General features: G+C 35.5%; 1 protein-coding gene across 4 annotated transcripts in view; it reads left to right on the top strand.

Annotated features, from left to right (window-relative positions):
- The first annotated feature begins 652 nt into the window (after window positions 1-652).
- Window positions 653-12,190, top strand: part of LOC140152682 (uncharacterized) — a 37,307-nt gene continuing 25,769 nt past the window's right edge. For all 4 annotated transcript variants that reach the window (XM_072175137.1, XM_072175138.1, XM_072175139.1 and 1 more), the window contains exon 1: window positions 653-1,227. In XM_072175137.1, the coding sequence (XP_072031238.1) occupies window positions 909-1,227 (319 nt within the window). In that variant the 5' untranslated portion in view covers window positions 653-908. The remainder of the gene's footprint in view (window positions 1,228-12,190) is intronic.

Here is a 12,190-nt window from a genome sequence, read left to right on the forward strand (position 1 = left end):
TAAATTTGCAGTAAGAAGCGGGTAAATAGTTCCGTAAATGGTGTACGCCATGAAATCAGATTACTATCAACTCTAGGGTAGAAAATAGTGTTTTTGGAGTCCTGGCATAACAATCCGGAGGAACTTAAACTCTGAAAAGCATGTTTTAATAAATTGCACAGGAATTATTATGGATAGATGAAGGAAGTTGGCATGGTTAAGTAGCCATCCGGATAATAGTTATATTAATGTGGGCTATAATCGTCATTTGTTACATCAGAATATACGGAAACATTATGAACTATTATAGGTTAATGGTACTTGCGGATTTGTTATGAAGGAAAAGGCAGTACATGTATAACATTGGCATAGTGCTTTTAAATTGTATTGTTTTTAAAAGCTTAATGTCGTCAAAACATGAGACTGTTGGCGATCGCTCGCGAGCAATGAACTTGACTTGAGGGCTTTTAAACTTGTGCACTGCAGTGAGCCCCATATCCATCCAGCCTCGCCGAACTGTCGGATCCCGCGGTGTTGGCGAACTACATCAGAATTTCATTCCCCACCAATTACACGCCTACGTGCCATTGGCGGAACCCAATTGATCACGTGATTTCAATCAAAGTCTGTCATTACATTCCGTTCTACATAATCTGAAATATGATGAAGTGGAGACAGACTGAAGACGTGTCGAGATAAATATATATGTATATCTTTTGCGTTTTCTTTAAGCCCGTCGTGTAAAGCATAAGCGTATGATTTATCAGCTGTTTTGCATTGGGGTTAAGACATTTGACAGCATTACCCGTTATTCTTGTTTACTGAAGTACTGGAATATAATAATTTTAAAGGAACCTTTTAAATACTTGACGCAACTGAGCTGAGTGAATGTTCTCTGGTGGATAAGGAATTATTACAAGTTCAACGAGATGGATATTTTATATACTACTACTCGTGTGTGGCTGGCCGTTTTATGCTGCTATGTGGTAGCACAAAATGATCAATGGACGCATCAGGATGAATATGACGCTGCCAAAGGTGTTGCATTGGACACGTGCCCTGAGGAATATCGCTCCTGTAACTGGGCTTGTCCTCGACTCGTTGAAGATTGTCCTGGTGGAAGGACATCAGCAGATCCATGCGGATGTTGTTCAGTGTGTCTGCGGGAAACAGGAGAACATTGTGCATTGCCAAAGCAACCTTGTGATACGGACTTTGGGTTGGTGTGCAACCACGGAAGATGTCGAGGTATGTATTCTAAAACATGAAAATATCTTTGTAATATATTTGATTAATTCCCATCGATTATAATCAACGAGTTTAAAACAATAACCAAGTGCTTATTAGTCTTATTTGGATCACTTGTGGCATGTCATGTATCTACAACACCGGTACGGTGAATCTTAACAGAGGTGATGAAACGTAGCTAGAATATTAAATATTAAGATCCCTGGCAACAATTTAGCAGATAATACCACTCACATCATAAAAATGGTCAAGAATAAAACCATGAAAACACCAAAACTTTGTTGTCGAAAAGTTGCTGCTGCAGCTTCTTCTCCTTAACGTTCAATGTTTGGTGAGCTTGGTCGCTTGGGTGTAATGACCTTCGGTGTTTGACCCCCACATTAAAAGGGGGGACTTTTGTACTTCATCAAAAATATTTTCACGACCCATCCACATGATCAGTGAATTCTTTGATCGGCATGGTGTATATTAATAGTGGGTTGATTCTTTTGTTAATAAACTGTAACTTTGACCTGCTCTTAAAGAACGCAACATATTAACGTTCAAATTTACTGGACAGTGGGTGGGGACCGTGGGGAAGAAAACTGCTTTATATTATACCTCGAACTTGATAGATCAGTGAAAACTAAATAATTTCTTTAAGCATGTTAACATATGAGGAATGAATTTTATACCCAAAAGAATTTCACGAAGTTTAAACTGACTTTCAGCACCAAAATTCACTGACCTTGAATTTTCGATGTGTGACACACATCCTCATCAGAAGAAGTCCTAAGATGTTGTTCGTCTGATGAGGATGTGTGTCGCACATCAAAAATTCAAGGTTAGTGAATTTTGGTGCTGAAAGTCAGTTTAAACATTTGAAATTGTTTATCACCAGCACGTATGAACTTACATTCGAATACTCAAAAGAGTTTTGATTGAGCGAAAAACAAAGTTACACAGAATGGAATATAAGGCCACGCTGAACATGCTGAAGGACTGAAACGTTTTGGCATTAGAGAAATTTGCACAATAGCGTACTTGCTAAAACATAGAATAAGAATTAATAACAAACTTGCTACAAATTTGCTGCATATTACACTATTATATTTACACTATTACACCATTAGTGGCTGAGAGCTCCTTACGCTACTTGTTTCTTGTAAAATGTTTGCAAAATAATGTGTGTACAACTTTCTGCAATGCCAAAACTCTTTAATCTTTCATCTCGGCTTCATATTCCATTCGTATAGCTTCAAGTGTTTCATTGCTCAAATGAAACTCTTTTAAGATTAATAAGAGTAATAGGGCATACTAGACTCGACGTAACAGAGTTGACATTTTGCAATATAGGTTTAGGAAGCATTTAATCGAAAATGCAGCAAAGTCAAATGATTGAAAAGTATTAATTAAGCCGCAAAAGTGCAAGTTGATTGACCATTTTGACCACAGAGAAGAACTTCATAAGAACGTCTCTTTAGAGAAGATAATCAAGCACACAATTTAAAGTGGTTTCTGAGATTGCGCATCTTACACTAATGACTTACATTTTATTCTGATTGCTAAAAGCTGTTATGAAGGATCAAACAGATCTCGGCAGAGATTGAAAAGGCGACATATCTCGGTGGGAAAGTGAATAATGGATGGACACAACATTTGTACTCAAGAATTATTGTCATTTGTATACAGCTAAGAAAATATCACCAGTTAAAGTTGCAAATAAATAGTGATAGAGCTGGGCGCGGATTGAAAAGGGATAGGCATACCCACACAATTATAATTATGATTACAGCAGATGGAATATCATGGCCACTCTTCGTAGTTGGAGTAGCAAGGAGTTTCATGCATGTAAATGGTTCATGTAGCATTCAATATATGGATGGAAGAATACAGAAGAGAGACACATTGGGATTGGATTGGGATGGGCTGTGAAATACAGGTGGAGGTTATATCGTCACTATGCGATAGATTCTTCAAATCATTGTACAAGAGATTTGCATTGACACAACAGGACAAAGTCGCAGAAGGGTCAAGTTTATTTAAACCCCAATCTTCAGTTCATATATCTGACCTCATCAACACATTGTAGCTCTTAACAGTGTATATAATAGTTCACGTAGCGGGCACAGAATCCCCATCAGGTATTCGTGTGAATCATGATAGTGGCTAACTGAGATAACCTGTCCTGATAACTGTATAAAACCCTTGAATATGCTCCCTATTAATTTGTCTATTTCATGCGTTGGATCATAATTTAATTGTTTGAGACGGGATTCTCTGTATGACAAGTGCAATTGGTCATTATTTTCCCATGGTTTCATGCGAACATAAATGTTGGTAGAACCAAATGATACGTAAATCCCCGCTGAACATTTAATTTTTCAGAGATGTAAATTTTGTTGAGTGATGTCATTCGCACATCAGAATGTCAAGTACATTTACATTACCTTTACATAGCTTTTTTTTTTTTTCGCATGTTTTATCTTTAAATGCCCATTCAGTAATCCCAGCGAAACTATATAAAATTAAAATTGTGTATAATTTACTTCAAAGTGAAGGATGCGTCATTAAAATTGTCATTTGGTATTTTTGAAATAAAATTTGGCAAAAGTAGAAGCCCCATTCGAAAGGTCAAAATTTTTAAATGATGGACGCCTTTTCCTCCCAGCTACATATATTTTAAGTACATATCATTATATTATGTTTATCGCGAATTTAAAAAAAAAACTAAATTATTTGATACCAGAAGGACATTCCCCGTATTCAGAATGTAATTTGGTGTGTCTGATGTGCTCTCAGGTCCCACAAAATATGCGTAAGAAAATTTCTAAAATTCTGAAAATACCAAAAAAACAAAACAAATTTAAGTGCAAAAGCTTTTTTCTTCTGGGTAAGAATTTTTTCTTACATGCAACAGCTTTTTTTTTATTGCAGGGTAGAAATTTGATAAATAGGTCATCATATACAAAATACATGCATGGACCTATTTATCAAATTTCTAACCTGCAAGAAAAAGGCTGTTGCATGCAAGTAAAAATGTCTTACCCAGAAGAAAAAAGCTTATGCACTTAAAGCTATATTATAACATTTGCTGAGGAAGACGCCCTCACTGAATTTTTAAAATTCCTTTTTTTACACGATTAAATTGTACTTTATTAAACCAATATACCCTGCAAAAATCAAGACTCTAGGTGCTGTAGTTTTGTCAAAATCCGAGATTTTGAATAAAATTATTACGATGGAATTATTAGTCGAACGCATACACGATGTTCATAACACACAGTAACGTACACGGCGTGCGGGACGGTGATATACACAACAAAGGGTCGTACCACAATATGACCGAAGGAGTGGTACGTATTGGCGACATGTGCGCTGGTAGTAAATTCCAATTTTCTTTGCTTTGCCGTAGTTGTTCGGCTCAAAAATAAAAGGGATATATCTGACAGTAAAAGCTAACATTTTATGGCAAAGAAATGCTAATCTATTTTGTTTGAAAATGTTATAATATGGCTTTAAATTATGTATTTTTTTGTTTGTATTTTCAGAATTTTAGATTTTTTTTTAAATTTCCAAAATTATGTGAAAGGTTTCTCCTTCCTATAATTGGCCATAAAAATAGCTATTTTGACGAGTTGAGGCTAAATAAAGTAATTGAAACTTTATATTCATGCATTTAATTATACTAAACATGCTAAATATAGGTCCGAGTAAAGTCAGGAAAAACATGTTAATAAAATTTTTTCTATTATTACTTGACCATGTCGGAAATGAATCCCACAAGATAATTCTGAAGATGAGGAAGTCCAACACTCAACTCATGTTCATTGTTGTACTGTAGCTGGAGCATAGCGAATTGTACCAATTACTCTTAACATACAATGCATTCTTCATGCACATTAATACCCTCCCCACATCATGTTGGTCCCCTCCCACATACCCGAAGAGGGGGTGGGGGTCAAAAATTTGATAAATCGTCGTTTTTATATTGTGCATTGTATATCAACCATGTAGGCCACGTTATTAGGCAAGAACTTTGAAGAATGTCTCTCATGTACAAAAATATAGGAAACTGAACATTTAAAACCACTTTTAGGATGAAGGAAGCATTTTTTTTTTAAAGTCTAAAACAGGTGAAGAATTACTTAAACATAGATATGCTCTTTTGGTGTGCTAAATCTGCTAAAATCACATGGGCCCTAAATAAGGCGGGCCCCTGGACCCCAACCGTAGCTCCAAGGCGCTCACGAATTTCACAGAAAATTTAAAGCAACATAGTTTAAGTTCCCAGACAGGAAATATTTTTCTGCCCTTTAATGGGGCCCGTGCGTTCGTTTTACCCCCGGCCCGTAATGGCTCTCGGCGGCACTGACGATGATTGGATGAAAGTGAAGGCTAGTATACAATGTAGTATAGTTGTCATTGAAAAGGAAGAAGAGGAAGAACAAGTCACTGGTATAATATTAGCTAATATTGACGTAGGTTTTTTCAGATATACAATGATTGATACCCGGGATTGATATCGGCGTTCACCTTTGCTCGCATCGGTATGAATGGCTTAAAATTGTCAGCCTCACAAGTCATGATCGACGGATTCCCTAAATATATAGCTTTACCTACATTGTCCCCCGCATTGTCCCTGTCTATATGTTTTGTACGGCTTTAATAATTGACAGAGAATCAGTCAATAGATGGTTCATGGTTTTGAAAGTTATGATTATTAATTATTATGTATATGATGTCATTTTGAGGATACATGATCTGAGTACAGGGTATCATTTGGCGAGAGAGAGTTCAAAAATGCGGTCAATATCACCCATTTTTAGTGAGTGACCCCAGGGTACTGGTAGCTGGTAGTATAGTTATCCTCGCTGATAAATATTCTATTCATTATGTTAACATGACATAAGTTTACGTGAGCATCATAATATCTACTATCCATTGCATATCTACATTTCATTTAAATAGAATATGACACAACAGCTATCTCGGGACTGTCGGGAGCTATCTGATGCGTCAGTTTATAATTTGGGATTTTGACTATGTGGGAGGATAATTTTGATGTTGTTGCCGGCTTCGTGTTTGGTACAGAAGGTTAGTCATATAGACACTGGCATAATACTTTGGGACGCGGAATTCATATGATGTTTCTCAGTTCCTGCAAACGTTTTTTCCTGAAACTTTGGTACATGATTTATATCTCATACAATTATTTTCCTAATAATGAATAATTATTTAGATAACCTGACAGCTTAAAATTGTAAATAATATCAAAGGCTATACAAAAATGACACGGGGAAGGGACTCATTGAATAGAGAAGATTTAGACATAGGTGTGTCTTCATCGAACATGATAGAAGATCGAGGGCTCGCCCTGTTGACGGTATATACATGGGGGACGTGCACGGTTTAGTACAGTTGTTGGGTAGCTTCGTCGATTTTGGAATATCGATGGGTGGGTTTTCAGTTCGGACAAAAGTGCCCTAAAAATAAGCACCCGCTTTGGGCCATTTTGAGTGCTTTCTGCGTGGCACATTGGAGAATTCGAAGTCCCTTCGAAAACCAAAAACTACCTTTCATTTAGACGGGATTCTTCTCTAGACCAACTTATCGCTACCTAACATAAATATGGGCTGGTTTAATTAGTAATTAAATGAGACTTTTTTCTTCCAAACTCTAGTCAGACACTCGTGTGTTGGATTTAAGGCAATATTTTTCATGCTTGCTGCACCACACCCAAGTGTAATGGGGAGCTGTTAGGGAATAATGACATGGCCCGCGATTGCGTAACTTTTTGACTTGAAATGAATCAGATGTTGGGAGCAGAATGAATATTATGGACTATTAATAAGCTGTATCGTCTGGTGAAGCTAACTTTAATCACCATCATGTTGATTTTTATTTTATAACTTTCACATCAAGCCTAATGAACATAGATCATGATGATCTATTAAAGACTATCACATTCTCAGTGTACTACATATCCCACTTAGGTCAAATTCCATATCGTATATGTAGTCTAGGGGTATTCCGTAGCGTCAACGTCACCAGTCGCCGACGGGAAATGTTTATAGTAAATTGTTTATAATAGTAGTTCGTGAACAGACAACGAGGTCTTATCGAGATCACGAAAATTGTCGGGCATGACATAACTAGAGCATTGGCATGACGATATGAATAGTGTATATTAAATATGATACCACATTTTGGGGGTACAATATTACGAAAATAATCCCGTGATTTGGCTCCATATCTGACATTTAAAACAGATGCATTGTGATAAAAGAGCAAGTTTCTGTCTCAATTGCCTTTTAATGTTATAAACTATGACAGCATAACCTAATAAGTTAACAAAACAATTGAATACATTGAAATATTATCATGATTATGTTATTCAAATGAGAAAATGAAATTTTGTAGCACAAGGAACTTGAGGCGAAATATATGAACTATAAATCGGGCACTATTTTAGCTTCTTTTTCTATTTTTGGGAAGATATCGAAGGCCTGATTACCTATAATATTTCGAGTCAGAATTACATGATCATTCAAATCTGGGTTGTGTGCTACTGACCTTCATTATGTAGGCTACCTATAACCCAGTTCACCCTACTCTATACAGTGCATATGAATCAAACACTGCTATCTACGGAAGATAAACTATATACGTATTATCAATAAACACAATATACGTGGTGCCCTGATTAGCATCCTTTACACTTAGTGCTTCACCACAGGGTGTAAAATAGATTCTTTGAATTACTAGATTGATTCAATGTACAAGGAGTATCTCAAAATCTCACAATTTACAACAACAACAAAAAACCAGTTTAAAAAAAAAAATTGTGGGACCTGAGAGCACATCAGACACACCAAATTGCATTCTGAATACGAGGATGTACTTTTGGTTTTTTTTGGAATTCGCGACATGATGAATAAAGTGCCTTTTTGATGGGCAGATCCGGAAGGGAAAAGGGAATGGAAGCATAAAAGGATACAACGAAATGTTAGCAAGTCATTAGTAATATCAACACAAATTAAATTTATGCAATTCCTGACACCGTATTAAAACCAAAAGACACTTGATACAAGATAACAGTAAAAGAATTAGATTTACAACGCATAAATGCAGCATATTAACTCTGAACATTACTTTCCTTTGCAATTGCGGGATATTTTTGTGCGGTACTACCATGTAGCTGAAAATAGACATTGCATTTGGCCCTGGTATGAAACACGGGGGATATGGTTTTCAATATGGCAATCTTTTTTTCCCACAGTGATTTCTGAAAACAAACTACATACTGATTCGCGTGTTATAATAATTTACCCTAAAGCACAATGACCAAAGTCACCAAGTCTGTGGCTTTGAACGTGATTTGATCGTGATAAAAATAAACCGAAGGAAAACATAGGCATACGTATATAGGCCTACTGTATTTTAATATTATGTGTCGAGGTTTCCTTCGTAATCGGACTCATGACAAAACAATTCATTTAAAGGTGCATGTCATGATTCTAGTATCCTCAGGGTATGATTCAATAGATATCCACGAAAAAGGCATATTTCAGTTGATTCCGGCATTGAATTTGTAAGTTACACGTAATTACAGTGTTGTAATTGCGAGCTGTTAAAATTACAAATAAATGATGTTAAGGTTATTAATTATTTTAAACTGTTGTGATTTGGTAGTTAACAGCATGTTACGAATGGTAGTGAGCTTTGGCAAAAACTGCATTGCTCAATTCATAGCGAGCGTGTAGAAGAATTAAAATATCACAGATACACTTTTATAGGTGCTGCGGTTCTTGAGTTACGTTGTAAAGAGGGCTGAAACAACAACACTTTTGTAAAACGTACATAACTCATTAACAACAATAAATTAAGCAAGTTTGCAAAGTATATAATTTGTAGAATGAACTTTTGCAAAACATCATGCGTTAATTTTCAATAATATGTGACCCGGCAGCACAAACGAGCCGTAAATTCCCTAAATTGTAGTCTGAATTATGGTGTAAAATGTGTACGAAGGTCGTATTCATCGGTCACTTAAGCTGGCGCGACATCTGTCTTATTTTGATAGTCACAACACCAATCAATAATCCTATTATTGAAGTGGATAATAAGCTTCTACCTTAGATGGCTATAGAACTTTTAATAGCTCTGGTCTTTGTTTGCTTTTGCTAAATCCTTTTCAAGTGGTGGGTTATTTGTATAGGTATGCATAACCAACAATTAACAATGAGAGAACCTTCTTAAACCTCGTTGACTTGGGGATGATTTTAAATGACCGCCAATTATGACTGTTTGATATTTATTGCCAGCAATGTGGAAAAAGAGACACACATAGAAACGAAAAAAGCTATAATTTTGTTGAAGGAGCAAAGTTTAACTAACCATAACTCCGCTTCTGGATATCGTTTGAAGTCAAATGATATACCATTAAGTTTATGATGTTTATTTTTAAAACACGAAATAAAACAAAATTGACCGGGGGAGGAATTTACGGCTCATTCGCCGTGGACGGTCACATATATTGATATACTAGTAGATAATGACTGAATCTGCAAGAATGGCTATGAAACATGTATGTAATTTCTGATGATGTAAAAATCTCAACTTTTTAGGAGTAAGTGGGGGATGAGGCTGTGGATAACGAAGTGCCCCTTTCATTGCTCTTTTCAATTAAAATTGATTTAATTAAGCATGATTAAGTGCGATTCAAATATAATAAAAGCTGTATCAAAATGATTGGTAAAAAAAAGCAAGTTGCACCCTATTCGGTAATCTTGTAATGATAGGAATTCATAGTTTGCAAACCTTTATATTACATTAATCCAACAAAGATTCATGGATCTAATGTTGATGAGGCATTCCTGTCCATAATCACGGAAAACTGATAGGTAGCAATCATTTTGATACAGCCTGTATGTGACCAGGTCGGAGGGAGGCTCTGTGGAGTTTATCATGTACGTTGCCATGAAAAGTTTCAGAGTTAAAATATATTTAGTTGAAAATATTTTGGTAAACAATAAAGAATATTAGGGTATGAGTGCCGTAAATCATTCAAATTTGGGTCCTAAAAAGAGGAGATAAAAAAAATTAGTCTTTAATATTTAAGGGGAGGAAAAAAATTGAGGGTAAAAGTCCGGGGGTAAAATGTACGACAAGGCATGCTTATTCCAAATGTTTTTGCGCGCTCCGGACGCATGAACATGATGAATGTTATGTATTCAATTGTATACTATCAAGCTTCAAATCAACTAAAAAAACCACCAATTAACAAAATGAGATATGTTTTTGTTAGGGAATAATTTTTTTTTTGATGTTCGAGGTTCCACCCCCCTCTCCAAACCAGATTTCTTAAAATTGCAGCCCAAACTTTAATATCCGGCAAACTTATACTCTAAATTGGCTATTCCAGATAATAGATGCACACCCCCTATATAATAGAGGAGTTCGGATATCCGGACTTTTTGTCCAGTCGTGACTGTTGGAAATCCAGACTTTTAAAGTGCCCAAAGGCAAAAAAATCCGACAGAAAAATTGTTTAAAATCAAAAATCCTCAATTTGAGAGCTCATTTTCAACATTTCCGTGATTTTTCCTTCATTTGATTGGATTTCCGAGCTTTTTCCAGTAACATTGGCAACTGGAAATCCAGTCGTTTTCAGAAAGCTGACTTGAAAATCCGGACATTTCTTTGATTGAAAATTTACTCCTCTATAGGGGGTGTGCACCTATTTTCTGGAATAGCCCAATGCTGAAATGCACCCCAAATCTGCCGCACATTCGCATATACCAATGGGTTATGATTATTTAACATTTTAAAGTATGTTTTGTAGAAAACAAATTAAGTAAATGTACTTTGCTTTGCAGTGACCTACATTCAATAGCAATAAAACTGAGACACAATTAATAAAGTTGCGTTCAGTTGGTCCGTCTAAGGGTCTCAATTAAATTTAGATCCGATAGATGATGTATCAATGACATGGTTTCGGTTGATTTTTGTCTTCTCTAATTGTTTAGTTAGATACACGATAAAGTCATTCAATACCATATTAAATTTGATGAATCTCGTCAGAGTATGACGGATCAGTTTTAATTTTTTGGCGCGTTTTTTCCGGGCATAAATTCCAACCTACTGGCTCACAACATTCAAAGCTTCTGAACTTTCATCTGAGCGAAACTAAATCTCAGTTCTCATATGGCATTTTGCGCGTATTGTCTTCAGCAAAACTACTCTTAAAATAGGCATTTAATTTGCTGCACGGAATGTGACCAAATGGTAGTTATGCGTCACAAAATACTGTGTTACTATGACAACGTAAACGCCATGCTGGACTCCACCTGCCATTGGTCAGACCCGCTACTGGGTTTTGCGGTCATCAACCGTGGACCAAGTGTAGAGTTGAAACACTGATGAATTTCTTATTGATATCTAAATATATTTCTACATTTCTTTAATTTTCCATTGTATAGGACCTCAAATAGAACGTACAAAGGTCTCTTCCTGCCATAAATAATAATAATAATAATAATAATAATAATAATAATAATAATAATAATAATAATAATAATAATAATAATAATAATAATAACAATAATAATAATAATACATGTAACAATAGCCCATTCTATTTATTAATAAAGTTTCTACAAAATTGTTTAAAAACAGACAAATGTAGAGCAAAACTCTAATAGAGCAAATCTAATTTAAATAGTTCCTTTATTAACAATAATTATATTTAAACGACAAAGCACTGTATTTCCTAAGTTTAAGGGATGGGGTATGAACGTTTGGACAGTATTTATTGTGGGACATTGGAGCACATCAGACATATCGAATTGCATTCTGAATACGAAGAATGTCCTTCTGATATCAAATAATTTTGATTTTTGAAAATTCGCAATGTAATACACATTTTATGGCATATGATTAAAAATTGATATTTTTGATATTTAACAGTACTCGAAGTAAA

Source organism: Amphiura filiformis, chromosome 5, assembly GCF_039555335.1.
Source record: "Amphiura filiformis chromosome 5, Afil_fr2py, whole genome shotgun sequence".
Taxonomy (NCBI): Eukaryota; Metazoa; Echinodermata; class Ophiuroidea; order Amphilepidida; family Amphiuridae; genus Amphiura; species Amphiura filiformis.